The sequence below is a fragment of the Galeopterus variegatus genome, unplaced genomic scaffold, assembly GCF_000696425.1.
Source record: "Galeopterus variegatus unplaced genomic scaffold, G_variegatus-3.0.2 Scaffold1590, whole genome shotgun sequence".
In the NCBI taxonomy this organism is placed as follows: Eukaryota; Metazoa; Chordata; class Mammalia; order Dermoptera; family Cynocephalidae; genus Galeopterus; species Galeopterus variegatus.
Window position 1 is genome coordinate 319,875 of NW_007727701.1, and position 20,304 is coordinate 340,178.

At 39.9% G+C, this 20,304-nt stretch overlaps 1 protein-coding gene across 1 annotated transcript in view; it reads left to right on the top strand.

The window, feature by feature from the left end:
- Positions 1-2,415: 2,415 nt before the first annotated feature.
- Positions 2,416-20,304, top strand: part of HPGDS (hematopoietic prostaglandin D synthase) — a 35,588-nt gene continuing 17,699 nt past the window's right edge. The window contains exons 1-2 of the mRNA XM_008577855.1: positions 2,416-2,497; positions 17,978-18,119. Of these exons, the coding sequence (XP_008576077.1) occupies positions 17,987-18,119 (133 nt within the window). The 5' untranslated portion in view covers positions 2,416-2,497; positions 17,978-17,986. The remainder of the gene's footprint in view (positions 2,498-17,977; positions 18,120-20,304) is intronic.

Below are 20,304 nucleotides of genomic sequence, written 5' to 3' on the forward strand. Positions count from 1 at the left end.
AGAGAAATCACTGCACTGGCCGGGATAGTGTTGCGAGATGACAGCCCAGGCGGGGTTAGCGCCCTGAATTGGACCCCTTCTCCTTCTCCCTGTTCAAGGCTCTGTGCTCGTTTCCTCAGGAGAGGAGGAACTGGCCGGGATAGTGTTGCGAGATGACAGCCCAGGCGGGGTTAGCGCCCTGCATTGGACCCCTTCTCCTTCTCCCTGTTCAAGGCTCTGTGCTCGTTTCCTCAGGAGAGGAGGAAGTAGGGTGAAAAATACAAGTTGTCTGCCCACCACTTCTCTCTGTGGCTTTTAGTTCCAAAGCCCAAGGACAGAAAAGAAAGAATTCTTGAGCATAGACTCCTGAAGGGAAACGATCCTTCCTTCCGATCAATTGCTAATAATATTAGCAATCATTTCTACTCATAGATCCCTATCTATGCATTAGGCACCTTTTGAAGCACATATCTACTATTCATTTAATTTCTCAAAGTGCTATGAGGGAGTTATTAATATTATTAAAATGCTCCACGAAGATTTGGTTTTGTCTGGTTTTGTTTACTGCTATATCTCTAGTGTCCACAACAGTACCTAGCAAACATTAGGTTCAAGTAAATTTATTGTTGAATAAATCTCTAAAGATGAAGGAACTAAGGCACAGAGAGGTTAAGTAACTTGTTCAAAGACCCACAGCTGACAGTAGACTAAGAGATTTTGGAGCAGCCCCACCTGCGTTGGGATAAGAGAAGAGATAGGAAGGGAAACTTCTGGTCCCTGAGGGCAGGGGGACCCTGGAATCCTTTTGTGCTACCAGGCAGATGGCAAGACCATGGAGCAGAAATGGCTGTGTTGGTTATTGGGCAGTTGGAATCTTAGGCAGCATTAGAAGTGACCAAACTGCCACATTTGGGCAAGAAAGTGGTAGAATGAAGATGCTACAGGAGCAGCGGAGAGCTATTGGCATGAAGGTCATGTGCACAAGGACAACGGGTGGCCTCTAGGACAGCCTGTGTTGACTGATGACCAAGGATCAAATGGCTGCTCCTCTTCCAATTCGTGATTTGTTACTTTGTTTTTGTCCAGCTGACAGAATGGGCTGTAAATCAGAAAATTGTTACAAAACCGAGGAACTTGCTATTTCTTGCATACCTGATTTTTTTTTTTTCCTGAAGCAGTTTCTTATCATAGACAGTCTACGGCCGTACCACCCTGAATGAGCCCGATCTCATCTGATCTCAGAAGCTAAGCAGGGTTGGGCCTGGTTAGTATTTGGATGGGAGATAGGCAGCATTATGTAGGGAAAAGTATTACGTGTGTCATCAGAAGGCCTAGGCTTTCATCCTAGCTTGTGCCGTCAAAAATTCATGGGCAACTCACCTTATAATCTCAATTTCCTCATCTATAAAATAGGAATTAAAAATAATTGGGATGAAGACAAAAACATTTTTTTAAAATGTAAGTTAAAACTTAGTGAAACTCAGTGAACTCTTGCTGCCTATGGGTGGAATTTTCTGGAAATTAAAACTGGCCTGTTATCAAAATGTTTCACAGATAGTCTGCAGGCTCAATAATGCACAGGTACACAGGCAGATATCTCATTGGATCTTTTCACTGAGATGTCCTAATATTATAGCTGGAATTAATTCCTGCACCAAGGAGTGAAAAAATAAGATTCTAAAACAGATAGGCCTTTGTTATTAATTTGTATAAGATTATCAACATGATGTATTGGAATCTTCCATGCCAGGTTTACTTTAAACAATATGGCTGTTCTGAAAAATGAGTGTAAATGAAATATACCAGCAGCAATGCAAATTTAGAGTCCTTGAGAAAATGTGAATTGTGTGGAAATATAAATCAGGTTCATTCAGTCATCAGACATATATTGTAGCCAATGACATGCCTGACACTCCTCTCGGCACTGAGGAAACAACAGTAAACAAAACAATGAAGTGCCTGCCCTCATGGAGCTTACATTTTACTAGAGGAGACTAAAAACAAATAAATATAATGGGCTATATTCTCAGACACTGCAACGAAGAAACACACAGCAGGTAAAGGATGAGACTGTTTGAGGTGGGTTCTGGTAAGCAGATGGTCAGCAAAGGAATCTCCGAGGAGACCTCTTTAAGGGAAGGAAGCAAGCCATGTGTGTAACTGTAAAGAGGAGTTAATTTTGCTCAGGTTTCTCATTCTCCAGGATCCAAATAAACAAATGTAGCAATAGGCAAACATAAGCACACATAACTCTGACGACCCTGTATGCAAATATGTCAGGTTATTTATATGCAGATATTCTATAAAATCCAAGAATAACCAGAAGTCTTTGCAAACTTGAGCTTTTGAATATTTCATGCATATTTCATCTAAGAAATGAAGGAATAGATTTAGGTGGAAGTAAGCTGCCTCTTTTCTCATTGGTTTGGGACTGTCACTTACTCATCATATAAACCCAAAGTGCAGTCACAGACCCAAGCATAGAAGACACTAGAGAGTCCACAGAGACACAGCACAAGTAAGTGATATTACTGAACTCTTCATAGATAAGAAATGAGATATTCTCAGTCTTTACCTTAGAGTTTTATTTTTATTGCTGTCATATCCTGTCTGTGACTGAGGGACTGTCTTGTGACCTATTTTCCCCATTTTACTTACTCTGGTCTTGTCTCACCCGGGGCCACTCCAAGTTTGTGACCGTGTGGAAATCAAATGGTCATTTCTAAGAGAGGTATGGGTACATGAGATTTAAAAAGACTCCTCCAACTGGATTTTAACATAGAAAATATAGTCAGTACTGGAGGAAAAATCCTGTCCTAATCAGAGTTTGCTACCTCCTCCAGAATTTTCCCAAGTGATTTTTCAATGTGTGAAGCAGTAGAGAATTTCACTTTATGGTTCTTTACTCTCCTTTTTCTTTTTTTTAAGTGTAGAAATTTTACTTGTAGTATTTTCTATTATTTAAGGCACATTTTGTTGAAGTGTCTCCATGTTTTGCCAAGAATTGCATTCTATCATCATTTGATTTCAGAGATAGCTTACAGGATTTAACCCAGGCAAGGAATTTGAACTCACAGCTCCCAAAGGATACTTTAATTATTCCTTTTGCTTTGGCTTTAATGTGAGGCAACTATTTAAAAAGATATTTAGTTGGTATTTAATAAGAAAATAGAGATCCCAGCTTGCCAATCCAAAATTAAACATTCGGTATTTGACTGAAATCAATTAACTTAGTTAAAAATTCTTCTATTTATTCATTGTCCTACAATTTAACTCCAACTATTCCAGAACTGAACTACAAATGCCCAGAGACACTGGGAAATGAAGGAAATCAGCATTCGCTACCACCATAAGAGAGTAATAAAGTGATGTTAATGTAAATATTTGCGAGACATTTCTATGTGGACAATCTCACATAATTGCTGTCTGAATCCAATTTTTGCATTTGAAAACACCAGAATCTACACAATGTTTGTGCAAACATTATGCTCTATGCCATTATATTTTGTATACGTTTATTTTTGGACAAGTTAAGATGTAGCAAAGAAGAGGTGTAAGCAAATTCACAAGTTATTTTTGTTTTTATACTTCAAACTCACAAGTTATTGTACAATTACTAGGCATATAAAAAACTGTATTCCCAAGTATGTTTGAGCTCCTAATGTCTCTTATTTAAGAATAAGAGCTCAAGTTGGCCAATGTTTTGGATCAGACTGTAGAATGGTTAATACTTAATTCCTTATTTGTATGTTTCCTATCCATCAACATTACTCCAAAAGTTCTATCCCTTTTTTTATCTGCTGAAATCTTTATTAAGATGTTTAACATAGTAATTAAATATCAGCTTCCTTTGCCAAAGAATTAAGTTTGCATTGTTGTAAACTTTCTGGCACAGAAGCTAAAATTTTTCGAAACTATTTTTTGCTGTGCTGTTACAGCAATATATAGAATAGAATATCAGCTTAGTCAAAATTAAATGATTTTATTATGAAGATTTGTACTTTATCAATAACAATGTTAAAATTGCCCCTGGGATTGAATGTTCCTATATTTTTTGTTTTTAATCAGCTAAAATATATCAGCATTACATAAACTAAAAAGAGCTACGAACCTAGGAGAAAGAAAGCACCCAAGATAGAATTTTTCAAAAACATTATTTCCCTTGTAAAATATTTAATTTCCTAGCAAGTTTAGCATATATTAAAAGTTAAATCTTCTGCATCTGATGGCTACATTCGTATGAGTTTATATGTGGAAGTTTCAATCCAGGGTATTTATTAGCCATCATTTCCTGTGCTCTTTGAGAAACTTCATATCTTATTTTTTGGACAGAATTCTGAATGGGGTTTTTAACTATTTGCAGAATGAGGAACTTTACATGACTTTCTTTGGAGTGTAAAGAAGCAAGTGGTTAGTTTTAGGTATAAAGGAGATCTTCAGCTTTTTTACTTCATGTTTCTGTATCACTTCAGAAAACATATACAGTTTTTGCTACGTGTGATTCTTAACACAAAATGACCAGAGGAAGGGTTCAGAAATGAAGCTAGCAGGAAATAAGCGACCAGCATGACACTGGAGTTCTGCTAGGCTAGTCAAAACATGTTTAGTCAAATCATATCCAAATAAACTGGATGTTATTTCTGTGTATGATGTGAAGTTAAGGTCTAAGTATGTTTTCTTTTTCTTTTTTCCCTCTATTATCTCAGAACCATTTTAGCCCCCTCTCTTTATGTCCTCACTGTATATCATTTCTGTCATATAGGTGAGGTACTGTTTTAAGACTCTTATGCAACCTCTGTATGTTTAGTCCTGAACAAATATCATATTACCTTAATTACAAGGCTTTTTATGTAAGTCTTGCTGTCTGGTAGGTCAAATCCTACGTTTCTGTTCTCTTAGTTTGTCTCAGCTATTCTGGTCTTTAGTATTTCCATTTGAAATTTAGAATAGGTTAATTTGTAGAATCTCTTGGATTTCAAATACAGACAATCATTTTGATTGCAAATGGACAGTTTGTCTCTTCCTTTCTACTCCCACATATGTTATATTTTATTGTCTTATCTTATTGAATTAGCTAGGCTGTACAGGGCTATGCTGAATGGTAGGGGTGATAATGGGATTCTTGTTATTCCTAACTGTAGCACTCTTTTACCTGCCCGTAATCCTGCCGACTGGGCCAATTGCCGAGCTAGGGCTGTGTCTGGACCCCTCAAGCCCATTGTCCAGACTGGGTTACAAACCCTTTACATGCCAGGCTGGGTCCCCAGACCCCTCACATGCCAGGCTGGGTCACTGGACCGCTCACACTCCAGGCTGGGTCACTAGACCCCTCACATACCAAGCTGGGTCACCAGACCTCTCACACACAGGTCTATGAGCTTGGTAATTGGCAAAAAGGTCCTTGGAACCATAGGTTCGAGAGCATGGCTGTGCAGAGCAGGTGCCTGAGGCAGATGCCAGCCAAGTTGCGGTGCCATGCACACGCACTAACCCCACCCACCCACACACAATTTGCTTACAAAGAATGCACCACACCACCCCCAACCAAATGGGCACGTGAGGGGGGCTGATTAAATTATTCTATTTTCCCAACAATCCACCCCTTCAGGTCCCTCACCATACAATCTACACACTCAGAATCTTCCACAATGTTCCCTTAGAGAGGATAAATGACCCTTACATTTACATAATGTAAATTTTGTAATGACCCTATTGTTTGTTCAATATGCTTCAAGGCTTGTGGTTCTGTCCTTTTAACTATTAGCTGCATATGTCTGGTTAGTAGTCACCATTGATGTGATCCTCCATGGAAATCCTGCAGTCATACTGATGGGCAGTTCAACACACATTCAGTAGATGATCACGCCAATGTATATATGTTCCCAGTCAACTGTGGTTCAGTGCCTGCAGCCCGAACACTTATCCAAGGCATCAACTTCATCATTTCCTGGACTGGCTGAGGAGAAATATTTGTGACATGGAAAAGAGTTCTTTCTCAAGCCCCAATTCCCATAACTCTTGCCCCATGGCTTGTCCCCACAGGGGTAGGTGGCTTACCATCCCTTGTTGATACTTCCAAGTAGAGATCCAAAGGGTTAAACCTTTGTATGCAGCCCAGCTATCAGTACAGATGGTTAATGGCCCAGCCTTATTTTTTATCAACATCCATACTGCTCTCATGAAATGTGGCCATTTTCATGCCACATGGTATCTGTTAAGGGCTGGACAGCAACCGCTGTCCACGATGCTGAATGTCCCATGCTAGAGCTATCTGTATACCAAGGTTGCTCTGTGATAGGTCCCTGTCCCTCATGGAAAGGTTTAGCCACCACTTCCACGGGTAAGGGTTGTGCCAAAGTTTCTGCCACAACCTCTACTGGGCCTACCATGGTTTGCAACTCTTTGGACAGAGGACTCATTGACACTGTGCTCCTTTGTTCTATATATGCTCCCCATTTAGACAGAGTGGGAGTCTGAACTACACCTATTTTAGGGTTGGTGGCCCATGTGCACAGCCAACCTGTTATGGGGTATGTCATCCTTACTAGGACTTTGGCAGTTCCTGTGATAGCTTCAGTGGCTATCAAGGCAGAATACACAGCTGCTAACTGCTTTTCTATTAGGGTGTAGCACACTTAAGCACCCTTCCAGACCTGAGACCAGAATCTGCCAGGTTTGCAGAATCAGTCTTGTCTCTGCCACAAACCCAATCCTAACCCCTCCTGGGTTATACGTATGTCTAACTCAAATGGCTTAGTGGGGTCAGCCACTTGTAAAGCTTGTATTTGCTGTATTGCACTTTTTGTAGCCAGGTAAGCCTTTTCTACTTCCCCAGTCCAAGTGCAGAGGGGTCCTTTCTTTGTCAGTGCATACAGTGGGCATGCCATTTGGGCCATATGGGGTACAACAGCTCTCCAATACCCAAAAAGTCCCAAATATGTCTGTAGCTGAGCTACAGTTGTGGGTCAAGGATATGCCAGTATCTTATCTATAATAGCTTCTGGGATGACCCTCGTCTTACCCGACCAGACCACTCCCAGGAATTTGACTGACAGCCCAGGTCCTTACACTTTGACTGTGTTCACAGCCCACCCACATTATTCCAAATGACTTAACAGCATTGGAGCTGCCTGGGTTAAATCTGCAAGAGAATCAGAGGTTAGTAACACATCATCGATGTAGTGAAACATTGTAACTGTGCTGGGCCTAGTCTACTTTGCTAGGTCTGCAGCTGCTAAACTATGACAGATGGTTGGACTATGCAGATAACCTTGGGGCAATACTTGAAAGGTCCACTGTCTCCCTTCCCAGGTGAAGGCGAACTGATCTTGGCTATCAGCTGAGATTGGAACAGAGAAAAACGCATTTGCAAGGTCCTGTACTTAATGTTAAGTCCCCAGCTGAGTTATCAGCTGATCCGTCAAGTCATGAACTGAAGGCACAGCTGCATGCAAAAGAGGCACTACTTTGTTTAGTTCCTGATAATCTACAGTCATTCTTCAAGTATCATCAGGCTTTTTCACTAAACATACTGGAGCATTAAATGGGCTATGAGCAGGAAGAATAATGCCAACTTTCTCTAATTCCAATATAGGGGCACTTATCTCTGCATGTCCTCCTGGCAGGTGATACTGCTTTACATTAACTATACATCTTGGCTTGGGTAACACCTGTGGGTCATGTTTAGCATATCCTTGTAATACAGGCTTTTCTGTCCAGATTCGCAGTCAAAACTCTCCAACTGTTGTTTGCAGGTGCAAACCATAAAGTACCTCCATACCCAAGATGTATTCAGCTACAGGGGATATATATATATACAGTATATACAGGAGGGGGTAATCTTCCTATGCCCAATGGCAGGGACACAGCTTTGACCTCAGTAGTATGTCCTCCATAGCCATCTATACGAACTGTGGCCCCTGGAAACTTATCTGGATTGCCATATATCAAGCTACATTCTGCACCTGTATCCACCAATGCCAAAACACGCTGCACATTTGCCCTCAACCAATATATTGCCAATTTAACATGAGGCCTCTGGTCCTCGCCTGCCCCCGAAAGATGAGCACCTTGGCCTGCTCCCTAATCAAAATCGAACATTTCATCTGCCTCCTCGGGAGCAACCAAAAATCCTTTAAATCCACTGAACATAACTTGCTACCTGTTTCCATGCATTTAGTGAAATGCTGTTCAGGGCACAATTGTTGCCACAAGGCAAACAGGACTGCATTTGGCTGCCGGTCAATTTTCTTTTTATCAACCCCTGCTGCAAGCAAGTCAAGCCACATCTGCTTATGGCTAGTCTTGCTTGGTTCTCTTGGGATAAAATCCCGAGTATTTCTTGGGGGTTTTGTCTTAGCCACCTTTCGGACCCCTTTTGCGTGTCTTTTCTCCTCTACTTCACCAAAGCTGGCTGTCATAGTTGTTACCTCACGTATAGGATGATCAATATATGGGGCCTGTATGGCCATCAGTGACCCAAAGGACATTGATGGGGCATTTTGCAGCACTATGTCTCTCATTCTGTCTGTAAAGTTTTCATCATCTGGGCCACGAGTATTCACATTAAACACGGACTGCTGCATCCCCAACTCTCGAATGATTTGGACCAGTTCAGCATACGTTTGCCATTTACTAACAATCTTAGGCAGTTCCCCAGCATTTGCCCACATGGTTTGGGCAGCTGCATTCACCCAGTCCATCAAGGAGTGATTACCTGGCCCTTGTGCATATCTGTGGCTATTCTGTAGCCGCTGCCTCAGGGATGGGTGTATGGTAATGGAGGCCAATTTCTCCATCTCCTCACCAGAGCACATCACGCTATCCACCCCTAGATCCCATAACCTCAACAGCCAAGCAGCCAGGGTCTCCCCATGTTTCTGCCTGAACTGTCTTCCCAAGTCAATCAGTTTAACCTGGGTATATGGGACATAGGTGGTGAACTGGGTCACCTGTGGATTGCCCACTGGTTGTTCATCCAGTCCCATAGGCTGCACATGCCTCAATTTCTTGTGCACAACAGGTTGTGCCTGGAGATTCATGGTTTCCCTCAACTCACCATTGGGTTGTTTGTCTTTCCTGGTGTGAGGAGCAGGAGTGGCCAGCCACTGCACGTCATCCTCCAGGACATTCATCCGTGCTTCCAACAACTCTGCTTTCTGTCACAAATCTTGATCAGTTTGCAGCATAGTGAGCAGCAGCCTGGCTCTGGTCAGCAGAAAAGTGGCCACTGGGCACCACAAGCTCAAGGACAGCCACATTTCCTCCTCCTCCCAAGGAACTTTGCATTGTAGTACCTGATCTATGCTGCCTTGCAGTACAGTGTGCAGAAACCAGATCACAGTCAACAGAAGGTGGCCACAAGACCGAGCATATTCAAGACTAGCCACATTTCCTCCTTCTTCCAAGGGCTTTCGGCTCCTGTACCTGTTCAGAATCCTGTCATAGACTATGCCAATTTTCGAGCTCTTTTACCTGCCCATAGTCCTGCCGACTGGGCCAATTGCCGAGCTAGGGCTGGATCTGGAGCTCATAGACCCCTCAAGCCCATTGTCCAGTTTGGGTTACAAACCCCTCACATGCCAGGCTTGGTCACCAGAACCCTTGCATTCAGGTCTATGAGCTAGGCAACTAGCAAAAAGGTCCTTGGAGGGCCGGCCCGGTGGAGCACTGGATAGTGCGCCGCTTGGGAAGCGCGGCAGCGCTCCCGTCTGAGGGTTCGGATCCCACGTACAGACCGGCTCCCGCTCGCTGGCTGAGCGAGGCGCGGGAGCAACGCCGAGGCTTGCAATCCCGTCGCCGGTCCCCGGTCCGGTGCGGGGGCAACACTGAGGGTTGCGATCCGTTGCCAGACACGGAAAAAAGAAAAAAAAAAAAAAAAAAAAGGTCCTTGGAGCCGTAGGTTCAAGAGTATGGCCACGTGGAGTGGACGCCCAAGGCAGATGCCAGCCAAGTCATGGAGCCACGCATGTGCACTAACTCCCCCCCCCCCCCCACAATTTGCTTACAAAGAATGTGCCGCACCACCCCAACTGGACGGGCAGGCATGGGAGCCTGATTAAATTATTCCATTTTCCCAACACTAACATTAAAGAAAATGTTTCTATTTCATCATTATGTATGATGTTTGCCCTGAGTTTTTAGTAGAGACTCTTTATTGAGTTAAGAAAATTTTCTTCTATTCCTTGTTTGCTAGGAGGTTTTTTCTTTTTTCATTAGGAGTTTTTATCACAAATTATTGATTAATTTTATAAGTACATTTTTTGGCATTTATTTAGTATCTATTGCGATGATGCATGATTTATGGTTTTTCTCTTTTATCTATTGATGTCACTTATTACACACATGGATGTTTTGATGTTGAAACATCCTGCATTCCTGGGATAAAAAGAAAATATAATTATGCAAGTAACTACAGGCATGTCATGTGCAAGAGCAGCTTCATTAATCAGTTATGACTGTTGATAGGATATTCTAAAAGGAAAGATAAGCATTTGTCATGTTTTCCTGGACTTCTGCCAAATCTTAGATTTAAAGATGTTTGCAGACAAATATAGATAGCTACCAACCTATGCTGAAATTTTTAAGTGTCTTTTTTACTTGAGTGAAGTACAATATAAAATAGCATGATTTTGCAAATAAACAACAAAAACAACCACTTTGTTTTCATGCAGAATCGAGGAGGTAGACACTGATATTTATGTGGTATTTGACTGAATGAGAACACGTTGTATGTTTAATTTTTAATCCTGATCATAAAGAACATACATTCATCTACATATAATGTTTATAAGGAAAAACATAATTCCTTGGTGTTGTGAAAACGTTGGCTGATGACAGCAAAATTCAATTAAAACTTTATATAAAATGCTTTTCAAATTGAAACTGCAACTAAGAATGACAAATGTCCCACTCTGTAGGCTTTCTTTTTCTTTTGAGATTTAAAAGAAATAGATCAAGGAATTATGACAACTGTGCTTTTTATTTCCTAGATAAGAATGCTCCCTTGATTATGATTACATGAAATATTTTCTTCTTTCAGAAGGAACTTTATTACTGTACATTTTTGTTTACTATATTTATGCTCTCATATCTTTCCCACTATTTATTTCTAAGCTAATTTTATTTATTTATTTATTTATTTGTTTTTGGTGGCTGGGACAGTAAGGGAATCCAAAATCCTTTACCTTGGGGTTATCAACACCACTCTAACCAACCGAGCTGACTGGCCAGCCTAAGCTCAACATTTCTAAGTAACTTGGGAAATAGTGCCATTGTTCTGATGGGCATCTCCTTTAGTCCCCCAAATTTGAACTCCTTTGTATGTATAGTTCTCCCCCAAAGAAATCTGGGGCTGTAAATTGTGGAATTTTCATTTGTTTACTCTAATCAATATTCTCTTCAGAGAACATTCCCCCACATATCTATACATGTGGTATGTGCCACATTTCACTTGGGTGAGGACTGGGCTGGCTAATGTGAGTGGAGCAGAACAGAAATGATTGGGGGTGGCCCTCCGCTTCTAGCAAGGAGCACCAGCTCTACCCCTCAACATTGGGGCATGGAAGACTGGGAGCCACAGAAATGGATTTGCTGGGAATTGCCATCACTATCACTTCCTGGACCCAAGAAGGTCTAGACTGACAACCAGACAGTTATTTCCAGGCCATTTTCTCCCTGGGATAAACTCCAGGAATTTATGAACTTGAGATCAGAACTTGACAACCTAGACTTTTCTAATTTGTGATTGAAGTTTTTTATGATGTGATTTCAGAGAGAACTTTTTTGAGGCTTGAGCCCAATTTTTCTTTTTATCTAATATTCTATTAACATTCTTCAAAAGACTTTCTTAAAAGAGAATAAATTATAAACTCACCACTTTAAATGAATAATTGTCATTTTATGTTTTTATTCATTTAATTACTATAATTATTTATTTTTAGTGTATTGTATTCACAGTATTTATTCTTGGCTATAGAACAAGAGTTCAAAATTATTATCAATGTTAATAATTATTAAATTTTAGGATGTGCTATGTACTTTGCATGTACTACCTCATTAATCTCCAAATCCATGTTGGTATCCTTATTTATAAAAAGTGGACTTTGAAATTCAGGGAGATTTTAACCAGCCCTAAGATACAGCAAGTAAGTAGAAGAACTTTCAACTTTCAGATGAAATGTTTCTTACTCAGTTGTCTGATCATTATAACATTGAAATACATTCTACTATAAGTGCTTAAAATCATTTACTGTTTATAAACAATGGAAATGAAATGATACAAGTCACAGGAAACTCACAAAATTATGACTTACATCTGACTAACATAGCTGGTGTTAGCAAACTTTCTGAAACGTGAGCGATTTGCTTTCTTCCTCCACAGAGGAAATGAAGGAATATGCTCTCCACTGTCCATCTCAACAGAGGTCCCAAGATGGGGTGTGTTTGTATGGTGCGAGCAACGCAAAAATCCCAACAGCCTGGGTGCAGTAAGAGAGAACAGAGAGCAGTGTTTCCCTAGGGCTTGGTGCTGGGGGAAAAGCCGCAGGTGGGGAAGGGAGGGATGGCAGGGTGCACGGTGCGTTCCCGTGGTGGCTCTTGCCCATACCCCACCCTTGCAGTCTCTACCCAGCCGCCCTCACAAACTCTGAGCTGTGTGATCAGAGAAACGAAACAGACAAAATGTCAAATGCCACATACTACAAGTGACTAAAAACAAGGCGAAAACATTGTGAAAAGAAAAAAATTGTTTTCCTCCATCCTCTGAAAGTTGGTGTATAAATACCACCTGAATCAATCTGAACATTTTTATAAATACAAGTTGAATTTGGTTATTTTACTGGAATTTTCTTTTTTAAAAAATTTTATTTTATTTAGTCAATATACAATGTGGTTGATTATTGTGGCCCATTACTGAAACCTCCCTCCCCCTTACCTTTCCCCCCTCCCTCCCAACAATCTTCCTGTTTGCTTGTCATATAAACTTCAAGGAACTGTAATTGTTGTGTCTTCTTCCTTCCCCCCCCCCCCCTTGAGCCCGCACCGCGCTCAGCCAGTGAGCGAGAACCGGTCTCCACATGGGATCCGAACCCTCGGCGGGAGCGCTGCCGCGCTCCCAAGTGGCGCACTCTCCAGTGCGCCACTGGCCGGCCCGGGAATAAATAATTTTCAATGTGTAATTTTTCAACCCTTTTTTATGCTAGTTTCAGGACAATTTAAAAGAATAATAAAGATATCATTTTCACATTTTTTTCAAACTACTCACCCCACTTCAGATATTGGAAATGAATCTGTTTTTAAAAACAATTCTGATTAAATGAAAATCTGTTTTTCTCTGCTGCCACCAAGCGAACAAAAAACACAAACAAACAAATCTGTGAGATATCTATTTAAGTAACTACCAAATTGCTAGCTAACTCTAGTTGCCCGCACATCTTAGACTAGCCCTGTTTCCACCCATGTCTGACAGAAGCTAGCCCCATCTTATCCTACTTTCTTCTCCAGCTAGCAGAAGAAGTTGCATAATGCCTTTTAGCCAAATCTACTTGGTGTGTAATCTTTAACCAAAGCTGTCAATTTCTAACCGACTCATTTCACAGTTAAGAAATGAAATCCCAGAGAATTTCAAAACATTGCCTAAATGCATGAGCTAGTGAGAGGTGGAATTGGAACAAAGCCATTTAAAAGTATCCTGGCTTTAAGGATGCAATGCTCATGTCCCTGTGTTACACTGCTTTTCTAAAAGAAGAGGTGGGTCATTAAGCAAAATGCATACAGGATAGTTTGTTAAAATATGGTGGATATTTGTTTATACTTTTCTGGTTTCAAAAGAAAAAAAAAACTTAAATGAAATTTATAATTTACATTCAATAGGCATGAGAAATTGCAGCTAAAACCATGCAGGTAAGGAGAAGAGGGCAAAAGGAAAATGAATGTAGGCAAATATGATTAAGTTGGGAATGAAATTGTTGTGAGAGCTGTAAGAATTTAGTTGTTAGACATGGGTCAAAATTCGGCTCCAAGTTTCCTAGCAACCAACACAAAGAAAGAAATTGCATTAATACATGATTTATAGTTCTATTAGAATAATAGTCCGAGGAAAGAGACAAAGAGAAAATTCTAGTGTTCTTATTATAGGGAGATTGCCTAGAATATAGGTGAGCAGAGCATTAATTTCAATCGATAGAGAAAATTGACCAATTTTTATTGAGAATTATGATGTGCCTGAATGCCTAAGAAGCTTAATTAATATGTTGCAGTTTTAACTCAGCACTTTAGGGAGGGGTCTGAAATAGAATTTATCCTATCGATTTAATGTGTTATAGAAAGAAAGGTTTCTGTAATCAGGGGCTGGCTGTACACAAGAGGGTTTAGATCCTGCAATGCTTCTTGAAACCTTTAAAATTGCCATAGTGCATGGTGAATCGCAAAGTTAGGTGGCTCATTTAAAAATTCAAAGAAATTTATCAATGAACTAGTGTTTTATGGAACAGAATTTGGGAAATGCTGTGCTGGAAATCCTAAACACTGCCTCCTTCACATTAGCATCTTGATATCTCATCTGTATATTTACCTTTTTCTGTATAAACATGGTAAAATAAATGACATACAAGGAGAGGTACTATGATTATGTAACAATTAGTGATTGCTGGTCATTTTCATTCAGGAGGCGGGAGGAAAAAGTGGGGCCAGAGTTTTCACCGGAGAAGTAGGAGACTCTCATGTCCGTGGAAGAGGAAATTTGAATCCATTGTGCGCCATCTCTTTTGCTGCAGCAAGTAATAAATCCAGCTTTGTAAGATGTCTTCCTGTGGTACGTAATAACATGGATAACCTCCCAACAAATTTCTTTTTATAAATTTTATTTTATTTTGTCAGTATACAATGTGGTTGATTATTGTACCCATCACCAAAACCTCCCTCCCTCTGCCCTCTCCCTGCTCCCTCCCAACAATGCCCTTTCTGTTCACTTGTCCTATCAACTTCAAGGAATTGGAATTGTTGTGTCTTCTTCCCTCCCTCCCCCCACAGTTGTTTGTGTGTTTATTTATTTTTAGCTCCCACAAATAAGTGATAACATGTGATATTTCTCTTTCTGTGTCTGACTTGTTTCACTTAATATAATTCTCTCTAAGTCCATCCATGTTGTTGCAAATGGCAGTATTTCATTCTTTTTTATAGCACAGTAGTATTCCATTGTGTAGATATACCACATTTTCCGTATCCACTCATCTGATGATGGACATTTGGGCTGGTTCCAACTCTTAGCAATTGTAAAGAGTGCTGCAATGAACACTGGAGAACAGGTATCCCTTCAGCATGATGATTTCCATTCCTCTGGGTATATTTGCAGCAGCGGAATAGCTGGGTCATATGGTAGATCTATCTGCAATTGTTTAAGGAAACTCCATACCATTTTCCATAGAGGCTGCACCATTTTGCAGTTCCACCAACAATGTGTGAGAGTTCCTTTTTCTCCACAACCTTGTCTGCATTTATCATTCACAGTTTTTAGATATTAGCCATCCTACCTGGGGTGAGATGGTATCTCACTGTGGTTTTGATTCGCATTTCCTGAATGCTGAGTGATGTTGAACATTTTTTCATGTGTCTGCTGGCCATTCGTATATCTTCCTTTGAGAAATGCTTATTTAGCTCTTTTGCCCATTTTTTGATTGGGTCACTTGTTTTCAGTTCCTTGTATATTCTGGATATTAATCTTTTGTCAGATGTATATTTTGCAAGTATTTTCTCCTACTCTCTTGGTTGTCTTTTAACTCTGTTAATTGTTTCTTTTGCTGTGCAGAAGCTTTATTGTTTGATATAATCCCATTTGTTTATTTTTCCTTTGGTTGCCCATGCTTTTGGGGTCATATTCATGAAGTCTGTGCCCAGTCCTACTTCCTGAAGTGTTTCTCCTATGTTTTCTTTAATAAGTTTTATTGTTTCAGGGTGTATATTTAATTCTTTAATCCACTTTGAGTTGACTTTAGTGTATGGTGAAAGGTATGGGTCTAGTTTCATTCTCCTGCATATGGATATCCAGTTCTCCCAGCACCATTTGCTGAAGATTCCATTGATCAGTGTGTCTTTTGTTCCTTTCTTTCTGATTTGCTGTTTGTTTTCTGTATTTGTTGGTTCCTTGGGTTGTAGATAAACTTTTTTTTTTCTCTTTATTGTTGGCATTTTAATTTTACTAGTGGGTTTTGATTTTTCTTGAGTTTTTACAGCAGTGATAGTTATTTTTCAGGTAGCAAACCCTGTACTCCCTTGAGAATTTCTTGTAAGGGTGGTCGTGTGGTAGTGAACTCCCACAGTTTTTGTCTGTGTGAGAAATATACTATTCACCTTTCATTTTGGAAGGATAGCCTTGTGGGGTAGAGTATTCTTGGCTGGCAATCTCCCTTTTAGTATTTTGAATATATCATCCCATTCCTTTCTGGCTTTTAGGGTTTGTGATGAAAAGTCTGATGTTAGTCTGATTGGGGCTCCCTTACAGGTGATTTGATGCTTCTCTCTTGCAGCTTTTAAGATTCTCTCTTTGTCTTTGAGTTTTGCCAGTGTGACTATAACACATCTTGGAGAAGACCTTTTTGGGTTGAATACGTTTGGTGATCTTTGAGCTTCCTGGATCTGAAGATCTGTGTCTTTTCCTATACCTGGGAAGTTTTCTGCCACTATTTTGTTGAATATGTTTTCAATACAATCTCCTTTTTCCTCCCCTTCTGGAATACCTATGACTCAGATATTTGAGTGCTTAAGGTTGTCTGATATCTCTCTCAGAGTTTCTTCAATGTTTTTAATTGTTTTTTCTTTCTTTTTGTCTGCCTGTGTTATTTCAAGAAACCCATCTTCAAGGTCAGAAGTTCTCTCTTCTGCTTCTGCAAGCCTGCTGGTTAAACTCTCTGTTGTGTTTTTTATTTCATCGAATGAATTCTTCAGCTTGGCAAGCTCTGCTACATTCTTTTTCAGGGCATTGATTTCCTTGTACATTTCTTCTTTCAGGTCCTGTATACTTTTCCTCATTTCACCATGTTGTCTAGCTGAGCTTTCTTGTATCTCATTTAGTTTCCTTAGAATTATGAAATTGCTTGTCAGACATTTCAAGGGCTTCCTGTTCTATAGGATCTAGAGCTTGAGAGTTATTACCATTTGGTGGTGTACTTTTTGATTTTTCATATTTCTGGTATCTTTCCTTTGATGTTTAGTCACTGTGGCAAGGGATTTTACCGCCCACTGGTTTTACACTGTTGCCTGGCTAGGATGCTGCTGGGGCTGCCAATTTGGCATGGCTGCCTCACTGTCTGCTCTGTTGTCCACTAGTGCCTTGGGTGTGTGATCACCTTGGGTCTTGGGCCTCTCTGGGGAGGCGCCTCTCTGGTCACCATGCACTCGGCTGGGCTGGGGATGGAGTCGGGGGACAGTGGCAAGCCCTGCCTGCTGGGTTGCGTGCTGGCACCACAGGGCGCATAGTCTCTGCAGATCTTGGGCCTCTCAGGCTGGAGATGGATTTGGGCAGTGGTGACGTGGCCTACCTGCTGGGTTGCACACTGGCACTGCAGGGCGTGTGGTCTTTGCAGATCTTGGGCTTCTCCGGCTGGGCACCTCTCTGCTTGGCGCACACTCGGCGGGGCTGTGGATAGAGTCAGGCGGCAGCGGCGAGGCCTACCTGCTGGGTCACATGCTGGTACTGCAGGGTGTGTGGTCTCTGCGGATCTTCAGCTACTCTGGCTGGGCACCTCTCTGATCAGCGTGCACTCGTTTACTGGAATTTTCTAACTAGTCCAGAGAGAGAGAGCACGAGAGTCATGATCATATTTCTATGAAGTTTTCCCTATGTTATTAGATAGTGATTTATAATTTTGGTCTTGAAACATCCTCTCATATCTCCAGTTATCTTAAAAAAATGCCATAATGTTTAAAAAAAATCCCCAAAGAAGAATATTAAGACATGTCTAGAGGGCTGTTAAAATAATCCCTTCTCTTTTTCTCTTTCCAGGATAGCACCATGCCAAACTACAAACTCACTTATTTTAATATGAGGGGGAGGGCAGAAATTATTCGTTACATATTTGCTTATTTGGATATAAAGTATGAAGACCACAGAATAGAACAAGCTGACTGGCCTGCAATCAAATCAAGTAAGTAGCACAAATAATAGTTCATGAAAATGTAAGGAAAAATATACTTTCAGTACCTTTTGTCTTTCCTCAGGGAAGTGGACAAATAAGTGTTTTTGATCTCACATAGCTTTAAATTGAGAAGCAGCAGTTCAGGCAAACTAAATAAATGCTATGTGATTCAGCAAATTTCCTATTAGAGCTAAAAACAAAAACTTCACAGAAAGAGAATGAAAAGATAAACCAGTATAAAGTTTTGTCAGAAGAGCTGAAACGGACATGTAAAACAGGTGGGATTTTTTTTCTTTTTATCTAATATTCTATTGATATTCGAATTCATAATATTACATATTAATATTATGTGTTAATATTATATTAACATTTTCATATTAATATGTAAAGTACATAGCACATATTAAAACTTAATATTCATTAGCATTGATAATAATAATTTTGAACTCTTGTTCTATAGCCAAGAATAAATACTGTGAATACAATACAGTAAAAATAAATAATTAATTAAATGAATAAAAACATATAATGACAATTATTCATTTAAAGTTGTGAGTTTATAGTTTATTTTCTTTTCAGGAAGTCTTATGAAGAATATTAATAGAATATTAGATAAAAAGAAAAAAAATCCCACCTGTTTTACATGTCCATTTCAGCTCTTCTGACAGAACTTTATACTGATTATCCCATCTGTTTTACAGGTGGGATAACTAAAGCACACAGAGTTAAGGTAATTTTTTCATTTTCACAACACTAGCAAGTAGAGTTGAGTTTCAAACCCTGGTCAATTTAAGACCATGGCCCAAGTTATTTGCACTAGACAATGCCAGCAACAATAACACTATGATAATTGGTATATGAGCAATAAATTACCACATGCCTTTTGGAAGCATAAGTGCCTTAAAAGTCATTGCCCCTATAATCATTCTCTTTTATAGCAGAGACCTCTTCTCTGGTGAGATAGAATATTTTATTCCCTATTCTCATGAAACTTTACCATTAATATCCAAATGTTTCTTCTGATATCAGAATTTGTACATGGGATTTTAAGATGGTGGACGTATAATAGGAGAACATTAATTTTATCCACTAATTAAGGTGGATAGCAAAGTCAAGATGGATAGCAAGTTGCAGGGATAGTACGTACAATAAATTTTGCCTTTTAGCTTTTAAATGTAAGTTCTTTGAGTGCCTCATACCCTATTCTACCTTGACATTTTATTGTTATTGAAAAATAAAATTTCCCCATTTTCTTAACATTTTCATAGATCCTTAGAGGTGAAAGGAAACTTAAAGTTTGTGATGGTTAGGATATACACAGTTTCAAATGCTTTAATAGACAGAGACTCAACATAAAATTGTCTTAAATAGAAATTTCTTTTGTATAAAAACCCAAGTTGGTATAGTGATTTTGCTTCATATAGTTGTCAAAGACTAGGTTCCTTCTTTTTGTTGATCTGCCACCCCTAGTTGTCTTATTTATTTACACAGTGTAAAATATTTCATTCTTTCCGAATTCTAGCTCATGGGAAGTGTGTGTGTGGGGGGGTGTACTCCCCTTCCTTTTAACGACATGACCAGAAAGTTGCATGTCACTTCCGCTTACATTCTCTTGGTGACAGCTTATTCACATGGTCACATATTATTGCAAGGCAAGCTGGGAAATGTTGACTTTATTGTGGATAACAATAAAAATCTGGGCTATTATTACTTTGAGAACAAAGGAAAGAATAGGTCCTGAGAAGTTTCTATTCCAAATGTTATTTGGTTTCATCTCACATGCAATTCAGCAGTGCTCTCTAGCATTGGAAACTCTCTATGATATCCTCTTTGTTGGCATCTGCAACTAAATCTCCAGTCAACACATTCCGTCATTGGATATTTCTATTAAAAAGTTCTACCTGGACAAACCTGGTAGATTGCAAGCATGAGTTTACATTTTATCTCTCCTTTAATAACATTAAAAAAAAAAAAAAAAAGACAAAAGCCCATAAGGATAAGAAAATCATGCTTGAATACGATAGCCAAAATTCTGGAAGCTAGAAAGTAGGTCAAAGAATGGTAAGGTGACTCAGTAGGCTGGTGAAGCTCAAACATAAGCTGGAGGAGGAGAAGGCAAGCTGAATCACTCCAGAGATGCTGAAAAAGGCTGAGGAGTCAGTGACAGATAATCCTAAAAGCTGAGCTGTTAGAG